General features: G+C 37.6%; 1 protein-coding gene across 3 annotated transcripts in view; it reads left to right on the forward strand.

Annotated features, from left to right (window-relative positions):
• Positions 1-25,802, forward strand: part of LOC120532703 (synuclein, alpha interacting protein) — a 243,708-nt gene that overhangs the window by 158,134 nt on the left and 59,772 nt on the right. For all 3 annotated transcript variants that reach the window (XM_039758998.1, XM_039758999.1, XM_039759000.1), the window contains exon 4: positions 16,510-16,582. In XM_039758998.1, coding sequence (XP_039614932.1) covers positions 16,510-16,582 — 73 coding nt within the window. The remainder of the gene's footprint in view (positions 1-16,509; positions 16,583-25,802) is intronic.

The raw sequence follows: 25,802 nt of genomic DNA on the forward strand, positions 1-25,802 counted from the left end.
ATACAAAATATGTTTATGCAGCTCAATGAAGTGATGTTACAATGTAGAGATGCTGTGTGATTAGGGAACCAGGCACCTTGTATTTCTTGGCACATTCACAATCCAAAAAAAAAATCTTTCTTTGTCATTTCACTGTGTATGTTTTTGCCAAAGCAGACATGATCTGACAACCCAAATGTACTCTCTTTGATAAGGTCACATTTGTGCCAATGTTGTTGATGGCAAGACTGCATTATTATCATGTATATACCCTGTAAAAGTTAACAGAAAAGCACTTCCAGTTAAGAAAGAAAGAAGTTTAAATTTTAAATATTCTTCTGTTTGGAATGGAGTGGTGCAGCAAACACAGTTATGCGGTTGCTGTACCAACTAGTAATGAAGAAGAAACTTAGTCAGCAGTGTGACGATGTGGGTTCTGGCTCCACACTCCCTTTGATGTTGGAAGCACTTGAACCCAACACCGTCGATAATGTTGCCGAGTGAGCTAGTCAATGGAGGCAATAATTGAGCATCTTAGCAAGGGGAAGGTAAAAAGTGCAGAAGTGCTTTTATTAAAAACAGTCAACAAAAACAAAAACAGTGTTCATAAAGTGCAGTTCATTCAAAGAGTCAATAAATAATCCATTAAACGAACGTGGGGTAAAACCAATATATAGAAAAAAAACAATCCTTAAAAACGAGAGGTTAAAATCTTTTTAGGAAGCAGTCTTAAAACCATCAACAAATAAATCTGGTGCTCTTCTGTTAGCGTCTCACCTGCTTATCCCGTATGGGCCAAGCAGCAGGCAAGACGCTCTCTACAGCTGCCCTCCTCAAACACACGCAAGACTGGAGACCTCCCGATCCCTGGCTTCGGTTTGGCTCTCATCCCAGCCTCGAGACTTGGACTCCTTGGTCTCCAGGACGCTCACACCAAGGACTGCCACTCCAAGCCTCCCGACTTCCGCTGCCTTTCTGCGGCCTTCTGCGGCTCGTCGCTTTCACCTTGGTCACTCCCGCTACCTGCTCGCTCAGCGGGAGCGACATCAACACAAACACGTGGGTGTCGGCCTAACACCCAGCTTCCATGCAGCTGTCCACGAGCGCTCATTCGCTCGCACGTCCGCTCGCTCTTCGCGGCTCTCTCCCTCTCACCGACCTGCTTCCTCTCCTGCTCCCGGTAACCTCCGTCCTCTCCTTTCCTTTCTCTCTCCGATCGTTTCTTTCTCTCCAATCGATTCTCTCTCTTTCCCGAACGTTTCTTTTCTTCCCCTAAAACCGACTCGCGCTTCTTTTAAAAACGTGAGGGGCCATCACAGCTGCAGCATTAGCCACGGGAGCAATCACGAATGTGGGCAGTTCCTCACCTGTGCACACGGTGAGAAACGCCCACATCGACGACTGCCCCCTGCTCGCTAACAACGCCCCCTCACGAAGCCGCCTCGGGTGCGATGATTATTTATTTAAAATCAATGGCCTTTTCTCCACGAGCTGTGGACCCATAACACCACAAGCAGGCGAAGCTCTCAGTTTACGAGCCAATCTATGTCCCTACCCTCACCTATGGTCATGAGCTTTGGTTAATGACTGAAAGAATGGGATTGCAGGTATAAGCGGCCAAAATGAGCTTTCTCCTCAGGGTGGCTGGGATATCCCTTAGAGACAGGGTGAGAAGGGCAGATATCTGGGAGAGGTTCGGAGTAGAGCCACTGACCCTCTGCATCTAAAGGAGCCAAATGAGGTGGTTCAGGCATCTGATATGGACCCTTCTTGGAGGTCTCCATGTGGAGGTTTAATGGGAACAACCAGCTGGAAGGGCATATCTCCTGAATGGCCTAGGAAGACCTTGGCATCCCACAGTATGAGCTGGCAAATGTGGCTGGGGAAAGGCATGTATGGGCCTCACTGCTAATACTGTTGCCCCTGAGACTAGGCTTTAGATAAGGAGTGGAAAAAAAAAAAAAGAAATATTCTGCTGTTGTTAGTTATATTATGCAGGTGACAGTGAGCCTGTCACAAACAAAGTAGACTTGTTTTCATATAAAATCTGTGGTTAGTGGTGTGCATCACATGTGGTGTTCTGCTTTCTTCATTTGCTTTCATTGTTTGTTTCACAACATCATGCATTGTCTGCAGTACACAAATAATGTTGCCTGGCCTCTTTCTAGCTCTGTAATACATCGGAATGAGCCAGCAGTGTTACCTTAGGCCAAAAATACAAATGTGTTCTAATACAAGCATTTTAAAATATACTGAAAATGCATAATCACACATGCAAATTTCTACATGCCACCCAACCAAATGTCATTTAATGATCTCATTGCCTACCTTCTCACCACACACTAAAAAAAATCCCCAGTCTTGCCTCTCACTCTATACTGGGTCAGGGAGAATCCGGTGTGAACTTTAGCCTTGATACAGACAGAGTCAGATGCAGAATGTCCCAAAATGCACACGTTTATTAATGTTTTGCACCACCACAATGTACACAGTGCACAAACCCCACAAATGCTCCGTCCTTATCTCTTTTTCTTGTCCTTTTCTTCTGCCACCTCCACTTCTCTCTCACAAGCTCCATCCTCTTCCACCCGACTCCAGTTCCCTGAGTGGAGTGAAGCAGCCTCTTTTATACCGCATCCAGAAGTGCTCCCGGTGCTCCTTGATCAGGTTCCGGCAGTTCTTCCGGGTGTGGCGGAAGTACTACATGGGAATCCGGCTCCTCTTCTGGCAGCACTTCTGAGTGTGGCGGAAGAGCTGCAGACCATGGCTATGGAAATGTCCAGGCACCCCCTGGTGGTGGCCACAGGGCCCCGCAGGGTTCAGCTTCTAAGCTTCAGTCCCGTGGCCCCGATGTAAACCAGGGGGGCAGCCTTCTTGTGTCCCAGGGGAGGTACTGCTGGTGATATGTCCACTCCCCGGTCCCCTCCTCAAAAGGGCGTCCCGGCCGTCTATCACACCGCCCATCCTATTTTTAATAGGGTTACAGTAGTCTTGGGAACTGTAAAGCAGAATACGTTATTCTGAATTTCTTGAAAATGCTTTTAAAAGAATTTGCTTATAAATAAAAATTAAGTATTTGTACAAAATCTAAGGATTTCTTGAATGCAGTTCAAAGAGAAAAACACAAATTAACTTTTTGATTACACAGATTTGTGTGCAGAAGAACTTCAGTACAAAAAGAAACTTCAAAAAACATGCAAAAATAAAAATAAAAGAGGCATTAGGGCAAGAACTCTAAACAGGGAGTGAGAGAGCACTAAATATCCAAAGACACCAGCTGTATAATTTCACAGAAAAGCAAGATTGTAAGGTTTGTCTGTAATGTGAACTTACCTAGACTGATCAGACTTATTTTACTCAGTCCTGCAGATTATTCATACATTAGGGGGCTCAGTAACTAAATGCTCCACCTCCCACACATTTCTTACATTTTCTTGGATCAGAGATACAGTAGCAGACATCCACTGAGCAAGGTGAACCTTGCTGATTGTAAAGTTCACTATTTGAGGGAGGGGCTCACCCCATTAGTCCTGATAGGTCAAGAGGAATATTTAAAAATCTGTCATTTTTCCTTGGATGGAAGCCAGAGAAGCACATTAATTATGTAATTATCATTTTATAATCCTAACTTTTACATTTGGATCTAAGTTAAGAGAGTGTTAAATGGCTGAGATCCTAATGGGAAAATACAACCAGCTTCTGTGTTAGTGTTGTAAACATAGGATTTGGACTTCCCTGCATTTAAAAGTATTACGATCATACTGCAATCAGTGATATTCTATCTAAAGACTAATAATGCTGAGGTGATTACAGTGTGGGTATTACTGGATTTTAATGGTAATTGATACATTGTAAATAGTGTTTTCTAGTGAGAACATTAAATAACTGAAAGGAAGCCTTTATTGTTATTGTACCAGTACAATGAAATTGTAAAAGCTACAGTACATCTGTAAATGGTACAAGTACAACAAACAATGACAAACCAATAATATAAAAAGCATACATCCTATAACAAATAAATACATACGTAAATAAATAAATAAATGAGGGACAGAAATTATTATCCACTAAAGTAATCATATTACATACTACTAGAAATTGTAAAATAGCTCACTTTCTGTTATTATAAAATATTCTCAGATTTAGAAGTTAAGAGAATGATTTTATAGTCAGCTTTAAACAAGCTACCAAAGAAGTCATTTCCAACTAAAGTGACTGTATTGTCTAATTCTTATTACCTTCTATTTTGGTCCAGTTGAAGTGTGAAATGAGAATTAGCTGACTTGCCTGAAAATAAAGCACACATTACAGTAGTCAATTGTGCTTTGTACAAATTAGGGAATTAGCTTTTCTATATCCTAAGTGGTGGTAAATCAGCTTAGCTTTGCTATGTTACTAAGCCTTAAGAAGCAAGTTTCTGGCAGTGAAGGAAATCTGAGATATTTTTAAAAGCTTTCATCCTTTGCATTTACTGTTTGTTGACAGTACTATATTAGAATTTGAATAACACCCTCTGGTAATAAAATGGATATTTCTCATAGCTTAAAGTCAAAAGTTTCTCACTTTTCCTTGTGAACCAATACATTACATTAAGAATTACCACAATTATGAATACACAGAGGTCACAATTAACATTAGAATGAAAATAAATGTTACTCTCCATATGATTCTCCCCAGTAGCAACATATACAGTATAAAGAACATAATACTGCATGGTTCTGCCAATTTTGAAAATTATTTGAAAAGCAGATTGTGAAACGGTGACAAGCCCTCAGTCACCATTACTTTAATTTAAACTGTATGCTTGCACCTCATGTTGAATATAAAGGTATAACCAAGGGAGACAATGTGTTCTTGTAAAAAAAACCAAAAAAACAGTTAAAGTAACCTTAATAAAAGAAAGTACAATTTTAATTCAATGATCATTTTTTTAGAATTAGTCCATTTGCAAAACAGGAAATTGACCAAAATGTGCTTGTCTGCAGGCCCAACTTTGGGCAAGGACTTTTAACACCTGGCATGTTTAGCTATGTAGGTTTGCAATGCCTACATTGCACAGAGTGGGCAGCTTGTTCTTGAATCTGGGTCCTTAAATAGTCATGAAGCGATGATGATCTAATACAATGAAGACACATTAGCAATAAGTGTTGTGTAAATGAAAATGCTCAGTGCATTTTATTCAATAAAGCAATGTATCCAAACCAAATAAATACAAAACAGTGCAGGTTCTTCACAAATACAGTAAAATCAGTCAACAAATAATCCACTGGATAAAACAAGAACAAAACCAGAAGTAAAACATGCAGGCTTCTTTCTCTTCTGTCCAAGCCTTATTGTCTCTCTACATCCCACCTCCAGCTCACTCATCAAGTATACTCAGCCAATAGCTGTGTGTTCTGTCAGCACACAACCAGATAAACTTTTTGAGCACGTCTGGAGGATGTGCAAGAACAAAAGGAAAGCGAAGCCAAAACGAGAGACAAGATCCGAGGTTGAAAGAAGATGCAAGAGGTCAAAAGCGGAAATAACACACAAGAAGTTTTGCATAAGCCTTTTTATGAAAGATTTGATATCCGCAGATCAGTTAAGGACATGACTTCCCAGCCATACTTTTATCCCGTCACGTAAATTTGATGCCACACCCATGGAAACACAGGGAAACTATCCTAACAACAAGATTACATAATGGCTGTGACTGAGGACCTAAAATGTCATCCAAGATGTGGCAAAATGAAGCATAACATCGGAATCAATACAAATTTCAAATAAATTAAAAAGAAATAGAAGCCACAAACTTAATAACCCAGTATATAAGTACAAATGTATACCCAATCATGACACTGAGACACCAGCAAGCTTGGTCATCCTTTTAACATTGGCTTGCGCCCTAGACATCTAAGCTGGCCATTACCGAAGCCTCCCAAGCCTGGCTCCATCATCCCACCACTATCACTCACTGGCACTCACAGCATGCTCTTCAGAGCCCTACAGTTGCACCTGCTGCCCAGTTGCTCAGCAGGGGTGACCTTACCCCATGCAAGCTGTTCTTTTTATACCTTGTGATAAAGGTGCATTGCCTGTTGACCCACCTGAGTATCAATGGAGAACAGCCAGCATGTAAGAAGCAATCAGATCGCCTCCCTACCAAACACCTCACAGCTTCACAGCTTTGCAGCAGATCACTCCTACACTGAAAAACCTGAGACGCAAACTAATATTATAGCTAAAATACTGCACTGCCACAGACCCCTAACATGCTTTACCATAAGGTTCTGTAATGGGAGCAGTGCTGGTGTTTGGTTATTTTGCACCCTAGGTCAACCTTATTATTACATCAACCGACTTTTCTGTCACTAACTTGTGTGGCTGGGTTTTCCCCATTTATGATCTGTGCCCTAGGTGAATGCCTAATTTGCTTTAATTGTGGCCCAGAATGGGAGATCTACCCTTGGCCAACCAGTGCACTTGCTTGACATGAGAACTCATAACTAAAGCCCTGTCATACTAGATGATTTTTTTTCAATTTTTAGTCACAGGTAATCTTAGTCAGTTGGATCAGCTGCAGTGCACTCCTCTGACCATCACGCCTATAGTCTGACATACCCAGCAACGCAGTCAGACTAATCTGCAACTCACCCTGACATAATCTAACAGGTTTGATTTTGTCTTATATTGTAAGACTAGGACTATGTGTGAGCTTGCATTCAATAAGTGTTGATTGCATCGAACATAACCATGAGGAAAAAGACATGCAGGTGTTTTGGACTTCAAAAAATACAGGAGACTCTCATCTGTCAGATATTTCATGTTTTTTGTACAACAACAGACTGGAAATAGGATAGAAAAGGAAAGACACTGCAGATGAACTCACCATACATGGAAAGCATTCATACAGGTATAAGTGCTGTCAGGTAGCACTGTCAGCATGTACTGGGCTTGTAATACTTTGGAAATTTGAAACTACACTTAAAGTTGTCACAGAGTCATGTCATTTGTCATCCCCTACAATTCCTAGACATGTGGTCTGATGTCTTCAGACCACACTTATTTGCCCTGAAACCTTGTGCTGTTAAGTGGAGTTTCATTTATAAATTAAAAAAGATATAGTGTATACCCCAAAAGAGCACCAGAAAGAAATGTGAATTAAAGTCTTTGGTGCCAAGAATGCTCCAGCATATTGATTAACATCAGGAGATTTCACACACATCAGAAAAATATGTGTACATAGCCTGCTCTAACTTCACTGACACTAAAACAATTTAACCAGAATGAGCACAACATTTTAACATCTGGGTTAGATTGCTAGTTTCACCAAACAACAAGGTAGGTTTGATGAGACAATACCCAAACTTTTTTCAATCTAAGCCTAAGTTTATTTGCAGCGAAACAATTCTCTGTCTTCTTAGGCCAGTCGTGATGCTTAGTCTTTGTCTTCTCTTGTGATGTCTCTCTTTATCTGTGCTGGTGTTGATGTCCCTGGCAATGCTTTTCAAATCCTTTTTCTTTACAGAGTGCCTTGCTAGCTGATAACAATAGTTTCATCAGCCAAAATCAGACAAATGATAATTTCCAATGGACTTGTTACTTGTCAGTGAAGCTACTTTGTAACGCCCGACCCCTTACCCAGACCGGCCACTACACTACCAAGACTTATTCCTTGGATTACCTGAGGTTTCTTGCTCTAATAACAAGCCATACTCCTTACAAGTTGTCTTATTTTTCCCAATACAACGAAATAACCAGAAACAATAAACAGGTATGTTAAATTAAACATGGATATATTGGAAAATAAAAGACAGACAAGCATTCAATAATAAATATATATGTATATGTGCGTACAAACCACCACTTATCCCAAAACACCAGTGACTAATTACTATATATAATAATACAAATATTTACATTAAACCCTCCTTTGCCCCTAAACAATAAACAAAAGCACACAACACAAATATAAACATGGATTGGATAAACACAGCAGTTGTGGTGAAAAATGTGTCCCAAAATAAAGTCTGGCAGTATTGAAACTGGCTGTGGTGATATTGTGGTTCCTCCCGACAACAAAACGACCTCACCATAAATGTGTTGGCAATTGTTGGAATGACTTTGAACCCCAGGGTTTCTTGGCTCTGGCTGTCATGATGAAGGATCGGTAGTTGAAAAAGTAGCAGTGGAATAAAGCAATAAATAGCAGTGATGAGTTTGTAAATAGATGGGTAAATTGTCTTCTTTTCCTTTCTCTCTCTCTCTCTCTCTCTCCTCGCCTCTCGCCCAACCACTTGTTTTGCTTTCGCTCCTCTTTTTTTAAATGTAAAATGTCCCAGATGTATCTGATGTGTAAACAGGTGATTTCCATCTTGGGGCTGTGGTCTCTCTCCATCATCCTTCCCCTCTGCACTTACGGAGACAACATTCACTGACGCACACATGACGGACAGTAAACAGGATGATGAAAACAACACGCACTCAGCACAAACATAGAATAGACTATTATGTATATGATGACACGTGGATAGCTATGGCTCTAAGCACCTGCTTTACATCTTATTTTAAGAATATACACACTGGTTAGGTTATCTGTGCTTAAAAATACACATTTTAATAGAAATAACATTTTTAAGTATTTTATTTTACATTTACACATCTCCCAGTATTCTTCAAATTTAATTGCATGTATCCCAGCATCCTTTTTCTCTTGGAAAAACATCTTAAGTCATTGCCTTCCTCTTCTTGGTTGTCAACTGGTCATAGTTTAATAATAATGTTAATGTACAGCTATTGAAAGTTTCTAATTATGTAATTTTGTTTGAAATGATTTTTTTTTACTGGATGTTTAAACTTACAGTAAAACAAAGTACCTTTCAATACTATGTGTATTCATTATTTAATTAGTAACTTGTAAAATGGTCATTGCAATTTACTTTTGAGCTCTGAGACCCCACTCAGTGAAGAGTGTAATACAAAGATAAATTAAACAGAATTTAATTAAATATCCTTTACTGGGAAAAGTAATGCCAAGAATCTGTGCTAAAAATGAATTATTTCTTGTTTTATTTTATTATCTTAAACAACATCCATCCAAAGCACAGAAGTCAAGTTTCATGAAATTGGAACATTTTCTCCTTTGAAGTGGACATATCTGGCAAGTTTCAAGGATTTTTCATTACTTCTGATGCCACTTTGGCTGAAATTGAAAGCTTATAAGCAGCTTCTAAGTATCTAAATAGATGAGTATATGCCATGATTATGAAAAAAATGGCTACAGATTTAAAGTTACTGAATTTATTCTTTAATTTCATACCAAGGAAGGCAACCTCTGTATATGTGCTGCCACCTCAACTATCTATGCTTGCTCCTTCCTCCATTTCCTCCTTATTCTCTTGCTCTCAATCCAAAAGAAAATATAACTAATCTGTCAGCAACCAATCATCTCATGTGATACTTCTGGAATAAATGATAAAAATGAATGTGCTTTGCTCAAATATAAGAAAAAAATAGTTGAGAGCACAGACAGGGTTGTGTGGGGATTTGTTTCAAATGCAGTATCTAATAAGAGGACCATCAAAATTGTAATAATTTCTTCTTGAGGGAGTGTTAAAATATCATTAATAGCTTCTAGGTAAGGTGGTATCTTTGTTGTGATCAGTAATGCAAGTCAAACTAAGTTTTTTTTTTAAATATCAGTCATCCTTCTGCCCTAGAAGTGGCAGATTCAGGATATACTGTATAAGGCTGTCAAGAGAGATTTTTGACCTTGGGAAGAACGTAGTTCCTGGGACTGCACATACTTTCACAGATAAAATTTTAAATATCACTTAGTACCTGACCACTAATTTAGAATAAAGATAATTATATTTATCTACATTGTCAGACCCATTTTTAGCATTTCAGGATTCAGGAGGCCAAAGCCTGCTCTGACAGCACAGGGTGCCCACTTATGCACATATATATCTACATTCACATCGGCTTATTATTATTATTTTTTTTATTTCAAAATGTTAGTACAGGAATAAATCCACTAGATGGTGCTTATGAGCCTTGCAAATAAAAAAAAAAAAGTTTTCTATAGATTTGCATGCAAAGTACATTAATTGCAAATAACTTTCTTTTTTTAAAAGAATAACAATGTTTATGTATACATTGAAAATATTTGTTTTAAATGCATATTTTTCATTTAAATATTTTATGCTATTTTCCTGTAGTTCTGTAATTAATTGTTCGTTTTGGGTAAATAAATGCCATACTTTGTTAATATTATTATTTATTGGTAATTTATAATAATAAACTGCACTGTATAATTACTGTTTTCAGGTTAAAATATATCAACAGTGGAACTTATGTTAGAAAATATAAAGATGTAGCATTTGCCCAGTCCGTGATACTACGAATTTGCACTGGTACCAGTAGAATTCAGGTCAATTTTTCACCTCAATTTACGTTTTTTTTTCTTTACCCTTTTATTAAGAAAACTAATCAGGCTGTATATTTGCAATATAAATAAAACAGAACTCAAAGAAACATTTAATAAAATAAATCTATTTCAGGCTTTATGCTTGTGTAACGTACAGTACATCTACTGTACTTTGTGTCTATGGGTCTATTATGCTTGTATAGCAGTTTTGGCAAAAAATGAAACAATAATTAGATTTATCTTCTCAGCAGATCTTTTATCCAAAGCGACTTACAAAGGAGGTCAACATAACCGAGTAACATCAGCCTAGGGATTGTTTTGAGTAAGTGCAGCAGGATACATATGTTACAAAAGTTGATCACCGCAAGTGAAGAGCTATGAAGATGGAATAACAAAAAAGAGACTTAACAATATGACACATATCCAGATAGTAAAAACATTTATTAACAATCTGACATTAACAGTTCATTCATTAACAATTACATTTTCACAGAACAGGAGGGTTTTCAAACGCCTCCAGACGGGTTTTCAATCACTTCTCAAACACATGAGGCAGTCAAGATGTAGGTCGGTAGTTTGCTCACCCACCAACTAGGGGCTACATATGAAAAGAGCCTGGATTGAGATTAGATACCACACAGAGGTGGCATCACCAGACGCTATTCACTGGTAGACCTGAATGGGTAAGTAGGAGCATAGCACCTCACCAATGTCTCCATACACACAGGTGCTGACCCATTGACTACTTTGTAGAATTTAAAATGTGTTACTACAGAGAGCCATTGTAGTAACCTGAAGAGAGTGATACATGCCTGTCTTGGCTGGTTCAATACACGACAGGCCACTGCATTTTGGACCATTTTCAGTTGGTCAATGGTGCATTTGGATCTTCCAGCTAGTCATGAGTTGCAGCAATCTAGACATAACAAGACCAAAGCTTGGACCAGAAGTTGTAGTGCATACACAGTTCATCAGTTAATCACAAGCTTTCCTGTGAGCAGCATTGATCAATCCAAGTGTTTTAAATTTTAAAAATAAGTTGGTTTTATTGAAGAAAATATCAAACTAGGAAACGGTAACATTATAATACTGTTGTCTCAAGCAATAAAAAAGTATGTAGAGGAGATATGTGTTTTTCATAATGTACAGTAGTAGGTAAGTCAGTTGAACTTCAAAATCCACACGTTTCAATTACTTAAACTTTTATGTTTGAAATATGTGAAACTGAGAAGAGCACTATGTATGAATGAACTACACTGAATTAAACTGTATTACCAGAAACAGAGTGACAAAGGTGAACACTGACTGGTGAGCTTTATTTTACTCTCATTAGGAAGGATCCAGTGAGGGAGGTCCCAATTCTATGTGCATGTTACTCTAAGCTGTAAAATGCATACATACTTTTTGTATTTTTATATAGTCCCAAACTTATTCTTTTAAACAAGCAAAATGACACCTTTTATTGGTTAACTAAAAAAATTACAATATGCAAGCTTTCAAGACAACTCAGGCCCCTTCTTCAGGCAAAATGTAATGCAGAAACTGGAGTTCCCTGTGTTTATATACACGCTAGGACAAGTAACAACATTGGTAAATCTTTAAATAAGGCATCTTAAATGTAAAAATGAATAGACATCTGCAGGCTAAGATTCATTTAGCAAGAAAGGAGAACAATGTATGGTCAAGATCTTTGGATAAGATAACTGTCCAACAAAGTTTCTGTTGAGTTTTTCAATACAATGTGGGTCTGTAGACAGGTTGTCTGTGTCAGTCCAAGAGATGCAAGCAATCCTTATATGTTGTAATGCTGAAATCCTCATAGGTTATAATGTGTTAAATTTTAGCATGAGTTTAACTTCCCATTCTTTTCTCTCTTGCTGTGTCCTGAAGTTTCCCATAAGCACTGTCACTTTAACGTCCCTCTCACAGTATCCATGGCTGTTGAAGCGGGCTGCTACTGGAACATCTAGTTATATAATATATGCTTGCTTAAATTGTGAATATAAATTTGACCCACACATGAGTGTGTGTCCTGTCCAGTGCTGGTTCTTGCCTTTTGTCAGGTATTGGAAGGGTGTGGACAGTCCTTATGTGCCCGAACTACACTAAGCAGAAAAAATATGAAGATGGATGCTCTGTATATTTAAACACATTTCCTCTGTGGACGTTCTTTTGCAGGAACCACTCAGTAAATCAAGGTAGTGGGAAAAACATAGTCAAAGCATAACATTTATAAGGGTGATAAAGAAATTTATTTTATTTTAATTTCTTTTTTGAAGTTTTATTGATTTTATTGCAATCATTCCATACAAATCAATCAATTTTTAGAAAAAGTAAAACTGAGTTAAGAACAAGTCGACCCCCATCCCTGAGAGAAAGAGAAAGGCAAATGGCGTAAAATTTAAGGCTTGTAAACATACCTAAATTAATAAATTTGATAAGCCAATAGAGATAAATGCAGAAGACAAAGAAATACAGAAATAATTGCTTCCTCTGTGCTTTAAGAGCTTATTTTAAAATATTACTGATTAGATCCTGCCATGTTAGATAAAGAAGTTTAGAACAAAGAATCAAGCTTTCAAATTAAATAAGTAGTGTAAAAACAAAAGCCTTCCTTCCTTTTCCCTCAAACAGTCAAAATATTGAAGCGCACAAAAAAAAATCTTTAAAACTACTTCCAAGATTTAACCAGCTATAGTAAAAACGAAATCACACAAAAGTTACAAAATGCCCATTTAAACATGCATGGCATTATTAACTTACAAACCGGTACATGTCAATAGTATAAATTAAAACCCCTATCACATAACCAGTCACCGAATACTGTACATTATATTGTTTGATAGGATCCAGAAGCCTATCAAACATTAATGCTTTTTCACATTGAATAAACCCTTAAAGAACTGAAACTATTAAAAATAATGTGGATCCACCTGCTGGTAACCACTCAGATGAAAAGTTATAAACAAGGCATCCATGCTCAATGTGTAGCAATTCCTATTACTGACAACCTACTCTTTGGTGTTGGGTGATCTACCATGCAGAAAACAGGGGTTTTGCCTGTCCCACCTTAGTCAGATTTATAACAGCTTTACTTACATTGTATTGCAGGAAGTGCTACCTTAATACGAACAAAATAGCTTGGTTGTTAAAATTTTCCCCATTATTTTAAAAAGAGGCCGAAGCGTTACACTTTCTACAGATGTTAAAAGTGTCAACATTAGTATTTAAGCAAATTTTTGCAAATGCCACGTAGGCTAATGATTGTAACTCTCACGACTTACATGATTTTTGATTTTCTCTTCTTCTCTTTGTCTGTACACACACAACTCTGAGACACACTTTAGTCTTAACAACTGTTTCATATCTTTGGAGAACGATGTTTAGTTTGAAGCCTGGTCATTTCTGTGTCGTGTTTGCATGTTCTCCACATGTATTCTGTAAACAGTGTGGTTTCCTCTCACATTTGAAAGATTGATTGATTGATTGACCACTCTAAATTGGTCTGATATGAGTGACCATGGGTATGTGTGCACCCAATTTAGAACAGGTTTCTTTGCGGTGCCCAAATTGATGAATAGAAATGTATCATGATGTACCATACTGGTTAGCACCAATGTTATTTAGCTATAGAAAATAGAGTTAAATGTCTGGCTTAGCCATTACTCTGTCTGGAGTTTGAATCATCCCCTCATGTCTCTGTGGTTTCACAGGCTGCTCCAGTTTTCCCAAAGATATCCATGTAAGGTTATTGGCCAAGTGTGAGTGAGTCTGGTTGTATGTGTGTATTTCCTGTGAAGGTTTATTATGCTGTCTGATGTTTGTTCCTGGCTTGACACTCTGGCTACCAAGATAATTTAATTATAGAGATGATCATGTTTTTAAGGAAAATAATAGACATTACTACTTTAATCAAACTTACAATTGTAGCTGACATCATCCATTTAGTATGTACAGTATAATAATATGCTGATATTTTATCAGACTTGATATATTTCACTTAGTCAATGGATGTTCTTGAGAAGCTAGCTTAACAGACTTTTAAGGTGTACCTTTTTTAGTTATTGAAGTTGAGTTTTGCTAAATGGCCTGCTGATTTATTCAGAGGTATCATCACTTATAGTGAATATTTAATTTGCCGTTTATAAAACATCCAGTCAGTAACATATTACAAAGAAGAATCAAACTATGACAACAAAAAACTACATAAGTAGCACAGTCATGCAGTGCACAAAATACCATACAATATATAATATAATAATATATAATAACAATATACCCAGATAAGCATTAGCAGATGATTAGAAAAAAAGAACCCTAATTATATTATTGTTTTACTGTTCATCTCATTGCATCTCATCCGCTTTTCCTGGAAATGGTTGTGGTGATGATACACTGCCAAATACCAGCAACATTCTACAGCTCCTTTTGGAAAAATCCAAGCCATTCAGTGTCCAGCAGAGAGAGACAAAAAAAGAGAAATTTCTCCAACATGCCCTGTGTCTTCTGCCAGCAGGCCGTGGCTGTTACAAATCCTGTGGGTTGTGCTCAGGGCATCTTCAGTAGATGTTATAACCTTCTCATTGGACTCCTTTTGGTCAGAAAAGTAGAGGCTTTACACCATTCTACTGCAAAACTGTCATGTAGAGTAAATTTGGCAACCATGCACACAAACACAATTAAGCTGCTTTTTCTAACAGTTTTGTTCTTTCAGTTTCTGCTCAAAGCTTGTGACCATAGATGAGGCTATAGATGAAATCTTTTACCAGGAATTGAGGTCCTAATTTACCACTGCCACCATCATCAATGACATAATAGTGCCATGGTCCTATGCTCATTTGTTTATCACAAAAACGCTTTTATCCTCATTTGTAAAATCTCACCTGCTTTAACTCTTCTATTTGGGGCCACTTCTTCCCTGCCCAACAGCAGAAAACAAGTCACTTCTTTTCGAGGATTCATTCATTCACTCATTACACTAATTTAGGGAATGAATGGTGAATAACTGTGACCTTGGTATCCATTACTCTTACTATTTTGGCACTTCTGACACGATACCATGGATAGATAGGATTAGAGTATCCATATTGTTCCTACTAGGCTTTATGTTTGACTGTTGCTTATAATCTTAAACCTAGTATCCAGGCCTAGGCTTTCTCAGAGCAAGACCCCTTGTGAAATGAGCACAATCACCCTAGTCTGCCTGTCTTGAGGTACTGTCACTACCTCCCACACTCTACTAAATGAGTGTATTAACTAAGACACTTCTACATTATTCAGAACTTTCAATTCTTTTTAGCTAGATCTGTCACCCTTTACAAAGGCAAATGATAGGAGACTGGTATGATGCCAGAATAGTGACAGATGTAGCCTTCATCCCAGGTAGCCCCCTGCATTGTGAATAAAGTGAAAAACATAAAAACAGAGTTGGTTTTGTCCAACACATCTGTTTCTTTTGCTGCAATATAAAATAAGTGCATACCCTCACAGTGGCCATTACAAAACTTAAAAAACCTTATAAAACATTCAATAAAACAAATTACCTGCAATACAAAATATGTAAAGGGTCTTATCACCTGCATGCCCTGTAATAAAAAAATATACTTACATTTAAATATTAATATAATTATTAATAAATTAGCAAATGAAATGCACAGGTAACCAAAAGAAAAACCCCCAACTCACAGTGACCATTACAGAATTCAGAGCACACCCAAATGAACATGCCCTTCTTCTTTAGGAAGGTTCCATTTACACGGCAGTGGTGTAGGTTTTAACTACCACTCAGTTCTACAATAGCTTTGTTTCCTACTTAAAAGGAACTTAACAAAAATCCCTGGGCTTTTATCCTTACAATTTAATTAAAATAACAAAAAAATAATATTACCTGATGGCTGTAAATTGAAGATAACTTAACCTCCACTACACAGGCATGTGATGTGTAACAGATTCAGAAATTCTGTTTTATTATTGCTGAATGGAAATTCAGCTTAAGGTAGACATTTTCCTAAAATTTACCTAAAGCAGGTTTGTAATCAAAAAAGATCTTTATATGATGTTCTTGGAGCACATTTGGAACCCCAACAATCGATTAACCTTTATTATCTTATGATTTGCAGTATTCGGTGACATCTTTAAAGACAATTCCGGAGCTGTGCAGAAGATGTGACTCTCAGAATGAGGAAAGACAAGGTACTTAAAACATACAAAATTTGCAAAAAGTTTTAGTTATACTGTAGTACATTTTTGAGCTTGGTATATATTGTATCTTTTGAAAAATCTAGGAGAAAAAAAAATGGCACAAGAATACTATCTACTGCCATAGTGAAATACAGTGGTGTGAAAAACTATTTGCCCCCTTCCTGATTTCTTATTCTTTTGCATGTTTGTCACACAAAATGTTTCTGATCATCAAACACATTTAACCATTAGTCAAATATAACACAAGTAAACACAAAATGCAGTTTTTAAATGATGGTTTTTATTATTTAGGGATAAAAAAAAATCCAAACCTACATGGCCCTGTGTGAAAAAGTAATTGCCCCCTGAACCTAATAACTGGTTGGGCCACCCTTAGCAGCAATAACTGCAATCAAGCGTTTGCGATAACTTGCCATGAGTCTTTTACAGCGCTCTGGAGGAATTTTGTCCCACTCATCTTTGCAGAATTGTTGTAATTCAGCTTTATTTGAGGGTGTTCTAGCATGAACCGCCTTTTTAAGGTCATGCCATAGCATCTCAATTGGATTCAGGTCAGGACTTTGACTAGGCCACTCCAAAGTCTTCATTTTGTTTTTCTTCAGCCATTCAGAGGTGGATTTGCTGGTGTGTTTTGGGTCATTGTCCTGTTGCAGCACCCAAGATCGCTTCAGCTTCAGTTGACGAACAGATGGCCGGACATTCTCCTTCAGGATTTTTTGGTAGACAGTAGAATTCATGGTTCCATCTATCACAGCAAGCCTTCCAGGTCCTGAAGCAGCAAAACAACCCCAGACCATCACACTACCACCACCATATTTTACTGTTGGTATGATGTTCTTTTTCTGAAATGCTGTGTTCCTTTTACGCCAGATGTAACGGACATTTGCCTTCCAAAAGTTAAACTTTTGTCTCATCAGTCCACAAGGTATTTTCCCAAAAGTCTTGGCAATCATTGAGATGTTTCTTAGCAAAATTGAGACGAGCCCTAATGTTCTTTTTGCTTAACAGAGGTTTGCGTCTTGGAAATCTGCCATGCAGGCCGTGTTTGCCCAGTCTCTTTCTTATGGTGGAGTCGTGAACACTGACCTTAATTGAGGCAAGTGAGGCCTGCAGTTCTTTAGACATTGTCCTGGGGCCTTTTGTGACCTCTCAGATGAGTCGTCTCTGCGCTCTTGGGGTAATTTTGGTCGGACAGCCACTCCTGGGAAGGTTCACCACTATTTCATGTTTTTGCCATTTGTGGATAATGGCTCTCACTGTGGTTCGCTGGAGTCCCAAAGCTTTAGAAATGGCTTTATAACCTTTACCAGACTGATAGATCTCAATTACTTCTGTTCTCATTTGTTCCTGAATTTCTTTGGATCTTGGCATGATGTCTAGCTTTTGAGGTGCTTTTCGTCTACTTCTCTGTGTCAGGCAGCTCCTATTTAAGTGATTTCTTGATTGAAACAGGTGTGGCAGTAATCAGGCCTGGGGGTGGCTACGGAAATTGAACTCAGGTGTGATACACCACAGTTAGGTTATTTTTGAACAAGGGGGCAATTACTTTTTCACACAGGGCCATGTAGGTTTGGATTTTTTCTCCCTAAATAATAAAAACCATCATTTAAAAACTGCATTTTGTGTTTACTTGTGTTATATTTGACTAATGGTTAAATGTGTTTGATGATCAGAAACATTTTGTGTGACAAACATGCAAAAGAATAAGAAATCAGGAAGGGGGCAAATAGTTTTTCACACCACTGTAGTTATAAGGAATGTAGCAATGAGCCTGCAAGATAAATCACTTTTAAATTCATATAAAAATAACACACAATCTGTTTGCAGACTGGTTCACCAAGGTATGTAAAAATAGAAAAAAAACTATGCTAATGGATACTGTGGTTATTCTGCGGGTTGCAAAGAGCAACGCCTTGTACTAGGGAGCCCAAAAAATTCTCCAAAATATTTTTAAGAGGTAATGCGTGTATTAACTGTTTGTAACCCTATGGCAGTGTACAACTCTACTGTTATTTCAACCAAGGACTCTCCCTTGGCTCAAGTGTGTTCTTTGTTTATTTAATCTTTTTGTTATGCTTAAATGTAATTTTGTATATTGTATAATTGACTATATTCTTTTTTTATTTTTCTGCATTTTATTTAATATTGTGTTTATTAATTTTTTTTGTAATTTTTGCATTGTAATAACATACTAGCTGAAATACCCAGTGTTGCCTGGAAGGAAAATAAAGTGTTTTTTTTTTATTGTTTGAGAAAGATATAATTAAAAAAAAACAAAACTTTAAAAATAAATATAAATTAACAAACAATGAAAACTCACTAATGTGCTTGTCTTGTGCTCTCGTATGTATGTTATCATCCAGTTGACGCTCAGAACTGGCCAACTCTATTTAATTTCAAAAGCAACAGGGGAGCGGTGGTGCTCAAACATAATGCTGGCAGTCGCCTCCAGTTCGCCCTCTGGTTGTCATTCCAAGTATCAACTGGATGATAATATGCATACAAGACCGTAAGATCAGCCCCCCACCCTACCCAGAAGGGGGTGGTTTAGGGTTGATTTCATCCTACAGTATTTTTAGTCGACCAATGAGGAACATGTGTACCAAATTTCATGAAAATCACTCTAGCCGTATGGAAGTCATGCTAGAACATACTGTACATTCATACACACACACACACACACACACATACATTCATTGACTTTTATATATATAAATTATTTTATTGAGGAAAGGTTTTGAAGAACACCTCTCCTTAAAATATATACCTGTTCTTCTTTTTAATGTGCACCCACAGTATAATATCTAATTCCTTTTTAACCTGACATCTATCGGTACCCACACTTTATTCCATATTATTCTACTGTATGAGTTCAATTCAGTGTCCGCTTTGTTCTGTATTATGATGCTGTATTAATTCTATTAAAGCTTTCTCCACACCCACTAACCTAACTAATGAACATACTCAGCAGTAGAATAAATAGAGATGCCAGCTAAAATACTTTTTTTTTTTATTATTCTTTATTTTGCCTTATACAATTTCTTGTATTAGGAATTTGTTACTTTTCGCATACCCCTTGGGGTCAGAGTGCAGGGTCAGCCATTTTAGAGCACCCCTGGAGCAACTGATGGTTAAGGGCCTTGCTCAAGGGCCCAGCAGAGTAGGATCTCTGTTGGCAGTGACAGGGATCCGAACCGCCAACCTTCAAGATACCAGTGCAAATCCTTAGCCTCAGATCCTCCACTCTGCCCCATTATCATCATATACAATACAATACAATACAATACAATACAGTTTATTTTTGTATAGCCCAAAATCACACAGGAAGTGCCACAATGGGCTTTAACAGACCCAGCCTCTTGACAGCCCCCCAGCCTTGACTCTCTAAGAAGACAAGAAAAAACTCCCAAAAAACACCTTGTAGGGAAAAATGGAAGAAACCTTGGGGAAGGCAGTTCAAAGAGAGACCCCTTTCTAGGTAGGTTGGGCGTGCAGTGGGTGTCAAAAGAAGGGGGTCAATACAATACAATACAATACACAGAACAGAACAAATCCTCAATACAGCATAAAAATAAAAATTTTAGAAGTACAGAGCAGAATTTAACAGTAGATGATATCACATAATAAGATTTGGAAATTTTTAGAGTCCTGGAGACCTCATCCATTAAGCTGCCTCCCCCATTTGGCCATTTCATGGCTGAAACAGTGCTGGGCCAGCCAATCTGATGAAAGGACCCCTCTTTCCCATGATTCCTGCGATCCTTCATCAGGGATGACTTTACCATAGGCAGGCAAACAACTTGGCAGGTGGGCCATGGCACCAATTGCCACATTTGAGTACCGAGAACAGAAACAGAATAGGTGAGGGTTAGTAGTCAATTATAACTATCATGTTACTTATGTTTTAGTGCTAATGACTAACAACAGAGATGCAGTATGTACAGTTAATCAGCAGCTCTAGTCAGAATATGCTAAACTGAAGTAGTGAGTCTTCAGCCGGGATTTAAAGGCTGAGACCGAAGGAGCATCTCTTATAGAAGCAGGAAGACCATTCCACAGTTTAGGGGCCCTGTAACTAAAAGCTCGACCTCCCACTGTTATTTTATTAATCCTTGGAATCATAAGCAGACCGGCATCTTGAGATCTTAATGTGCGCTCAGGTTTGTAAGTCATGATAAGTTCAGACAAGTAAGCCGGACCTTGGCCATTTAATGCTTTATATGTTAAATGGAGGATTTTGAAATCTGCCCTAAACTTAACTGGAAGCCAGTGTAAGGATTTAAGAACTGGAGTTATGTGTTCATATTTTCTTGTTCTTGTAATAATTCTTGCAGCCGCATTCTGGATTAACTGGAGGCTGTATAAAGAACAGTTTGAACAGCCAGTGAACACCGCATTGCAGTAGTCAATCCTACTAGAGATAAATGCATGAATTAATTTCTCAGAATCCTGTTTATTTAGAAAGTTCCATAATTTCCTAACATTTTTAAGATGGAAGAAACATGTTTTGGACAACTTTGTAGTGTGCACTTTAAATGACATGCTAGAGTTAAAGATAACTCCTAGATTGCGGGCTGATTCAGTAAAATTAATTTGGATTCCAACTGAGTTAAATGATGACAAAATATTGTTGTGATCAGCGTCATTTCCTCCAACAATTAACATCTCAGTTTTATCTGTGTTTAAAGATACTGTAAGTAGTTCTCATCCACTCCTTTCATTCACTAACACAACTAATTAAAGACAACATCGGAGAAACTTCATTTGATTAAAATGAAATGTATAACTGGGTGTCATCTGCATACAAGTGAAAATTAACATTATGTTTCCTAATGAGAGATCCCAGTGGAAGCATGTAAAGTGAAAACAGTAAAGGTCCCAGTACTGAGCCCTGCAGAACACCATATTGAACTTCTGTATATAATGATGGTGTACTGTCAGCACATTTCTGTACATATTGGAATCGATTTGATAAATAAGAACTAAACCAAGCGAGCACGGGGCCTGTAAGCCCAACATCATTTTCTAGCCTGTGCAGTAAAATTGAATGGTCAATGGTGTCAAATGCTGCACTTATGTCTAACAATATAATTACAGTGGAGTTTCCTTCATCAGAGGATATCAGAATGTCATTTACAACTCGTGTTAGTGCTGTTTCTGTACTATGACCAGTGCGAAAACCAGACTGGAATTTTTAAAAAAATTGAGAAGGCAAAAAAAAAAAAGCAAAAGAAAATCAAGATGTAGAAACCCACATCTTACAACCTGGTAATGCTAAATGTTCATTCTTCCAGACAGCTTTGTTCAGCATCTTAAACTTCTTCTGTGCTGCATGTTTACTTCAGTCATAATGGTGATGGAAGACACTGATCAGCTCATTGTCTGATTTTAATACAATAATCTAAGCTGTGGTGTTATCCTGTCCTTAAGGATCTCATAAATATTGCCCCAAGATTGCTATTACCTTTCATTCAGCAGCTGATAAAACTTGGATTCTTCATTCTGTAACAGCCAGCTTTACCTTACGAAACTCATAAAACTAATTTACACTTCTGCCAACAGAAAAGAAACTGCTTGTGTAACTTTGCACTCAAACCAATAACTGTACTTATCTCTTACCAGTAACCAAGTGATATTCTATCCAGAATTTCCAAAATGACATTCAAACTTTGAAACATTGTCAGAAAAGTCCTGGTCCTTCTTCATATACTGCACATACAGTACGTCTAAGGTTTCTTTGTTCTATGTCCTGTCCCTTGTTGAAGCGTAATGGGCAGGACTACTGTACCTAATGATACGGCTAGGGGACTAAACCCCGCAGTATTTAAAGAGAAGCTGCAAGTGCACTGCAATTTCGGTTTTGTTTTTCTTTTCTATTCCTTTTTTGATTTGCATATCTTTTATTTATTATTATACTATATTTTTAGATTTTTTTTAATTATTTATTATTATATATTTATATTATTATTATTTGGATTCCTGGCTTTGACCCCTGCTTTTTTTTTAATAAGGTACTTTCTTGAAATCTTTTGATTTGTTCGGTATTCAATTTTACCTTCTAGGCAAAATGTGTTTGGGCTACTCTTTGTCCTACCTTGCCTTCTCTTGCTGTTTTTTCAAATTCACAGGAACTTTCTAATGCATCTCCTCTCTTCTTCCTTTCTGAGTCCAGAACCCAGCCTTTTCAGTTTGGGGCTAGGTTAACCTGGGATGAAGCCCACAATTAAATCAAATATGAGCCATTAAAGAGTTTGTAGTTGGTCTCCTTTGTTTTTTTACAGATTGTAGGCTCCTTGCTGTATCCTCAGCATTCATCTGCAGAATTGCCTCACCGTTTTATTATTTACTACCCCAAACACACTGTCCTCAATTACTTTTTATTCTCAACAACAACAACTCAGCATGCACTGTACAAATTGAGAATTAATTGAGTTGGTCTCTTCTTTTTCTTTGTGGCCTGGATATATACTTAATTGCATATTATGCATTTTTTTATTACCTTAGTGTTTTATGTATTGCTCATGCCACTACTCAGAACAGTAAACAGTGTTACCCAATGTAACACTAAAGTGTCATTACAAAGATTAATAAAATTATTTGCCAAGAAGAAGTGTTGAGTGTCACTTCTAGCCAATGACCTCTAAGATCACTGCATCTCTAAGCCCTCCACTGCCTCATAAATGAATGGTGTCTTTCTGTAAAATGAGCTGAAGGAAGATTACTGATCTCTGACCAGTTCTCCTGTATTTAACCTTTAAAAAGGCAATACAGTCCCAATCCTGCTTTATTAAGACCAAGTGCTTTCCTTAATGAACTTTGAGGTCTGTTGATCTCCTGCAAGCCTTCTTTAGCTTCACCATGTCTATTATTTAAGGATCAGGTGTCTCTGGAAGTAGATGTTTAGTATGCCCTCAAGGGTTATAAGGAAGAATATTGCTTCTTTCCATTTAAGACATCTCTAATTGTGTGACTAGGTACTGGTGTTTCATCTGTTACTTTCAAGGTCATGCAGCACATTCTACAAAACTGATCACCCCTGGTGATTACAGCATATATCGTCCTTGTCAGTGGCTTCCATCTCTGTCCTCCAATGTCCTTTTTGGGCCCTGTTCTCTCATTCTGCAGGGCCCCAATTGATGAAGGTGCCCATTTCAAGATGCTAAATATTTAACACTGATCTGAGGAAAAACATATCAAGCAACTGTAAAAAAAAAACTCGCCAGACACATTTAACAAGTCACATCTGCACAGTCTTTTATGGAATACCGCCAGACTTTGTATAAATATGGCCTGTGCTGAAAGCAGAAGCATGAAATCCCTCATTGCCCAATGGAAATCCAAGAAGGAGAATTCATATGGGGAAGCGTTCTCTCAAAAACCTTAAAACACCGACACGAGGAATGTCAGCACGAGAGAGATCGGAACTGTTTTTCTGACTGCCAAATATACAAATTATGCCTGCTTAAGAATCTCTAAGGGTTTAGAAGACAATCTGAAACATAATAAGGACTCTATAAGGCTTTGAGGTCGAATGATACTAGCTAAACATTTGGGATTAGTAGACGTACTGAAGGGCTCATTAATTTGGTTGGGGGAGTTATTATTCCATAGATTTTTTTTGCTTCCAAGGAGATTTTGAACCCAGGGAGCTTTTCGTTGTGCATCAGGCTTACTTGGCAAAGAAAGAAAGTCTGAAAGGTTTTGGTGAGGGCAGGCAGTCATCATCCAGATGTCAAATGGAAGAAAATTAAATGGTGAGATGAGAGTTGTTATAAATGAATCTTTTTAGTTCCACCTTTCAGATAAGAAAATGGAATGCAGCTACACCACAGATTTGGAGAAAGTACAGTGCTGGAGTGCCAAGAAGATGTCAGACTACTATTAATGTTACTAGTGGCCAAAAGAAATACAGTTCTAGCTTTAAAGGGAATCTTACATAGCTGTGGCTTCTTGTGAAAAGCCTGCAAAAATGATTAAGTGGTTTCTTCAGTAAATGAACATTTCCAATGCAGGCTTGATATATTTAAGTCTTCAAGGACTATAATGAATTTTTATCTGCTCTTCATTTTTTATCATCCTGTCTTATTAGTCAAATAAAATACCACAGAGTATAATAATGTTTTGGCTGGCACAGTGATTAACACTGCATCTCACAAATAAAGGGACATGGGTTAGAATCCCAGCTGGTCACCATCTCTCTGTGGAGTTGGAGTTGCTCCTCGCATCTGAGTGAGTTTTGTTGGGTACTTTGGATTCTGTCCACATCCCAAAGCGCTGTGGCTTATGTTGATTGTCAATAATAAAATAGTCTTTTACAAGTGATTGACGGGGCATGGATGTGTACGTTTCTTGTTGGAGTGGCAGTTTCAATGAGCCCAAGCCTCAAGAACCCTTGATCTTGTAATGGGGTAAAGGGTACAGTAAAAAGAATTGGCACGCTGATTCAATAGTTAGCACTGTAAGCCAGGGGGCAAAAATTCAATTCCCAGCCTAGGCATAATTTATGGTTTCCTGTCACATTGTAAATGCATGAGTGTTATTTTGATTGGTGAGTCTAAACTGGTTCTGTTTATGCAAGTGTGTTCTGGAAAGATCTGGCATTCCATCCAGGGAATCCTGTAGTCCGCCCAATGCCCGATATGTAAAATAGTAGATGAGTTCAGATAGCATATTGCTAATTTGTAGTGATGGATGACCCAAGAAATTAGCTCGAGTCCTAGCCCAGTCAGCTTTTGTATGATTTTCTCTGGCTTGAAGTACAGATTGATTTATAGACTTTTGGGTGGGTTCCGCAAGATTAAATGTATAAGTGTGCTTTGTGACTGACTGGTGTTTCTTTCATGTTGGGATCTGCTACTCTATAATTTTGTGAGTGGATTCAGAATATGGTTAAATGGGAATAATATAATTTTTATTTTTAAAGGTCATCTGGGTATCTATTACTTATTATTTAGTTTCTATTTTATGTATGTTAAAAGGAAATACAAGGGTATACGTCGTACTAAAGACTGAATTGATTTCGTCTCCAGTTGGTTCTAAAACTGAATGTGTGTGTCTGTTTTGTTCAACATATTCCATATTAATTATTCAGACTGTAAGATGTTGATTGAGATTAACATAAAAACGCTCATTATACTTCCTCAATGTAACAAGCATTGACAGTTATGGTAAAGAAAATGTGGGCCTTTGAAAGAAGGCTCAATCAATCAAT

This window comes from Polypterus senegalus, chromosome 7, assembly GCF_016835505.1.
Source record: "Polypterus senegalus isolate Bchr_013 chromosome 7, ASM1683550v1, whole genome shotgun sequence".
In the NCBI taxonomy this organism is placed as follows: Eukaryota; Metazoa; Chordata; class Cladistia; order Polypteriformes; family Polypteridae; genus Polypterus; species Polypterus senegalus.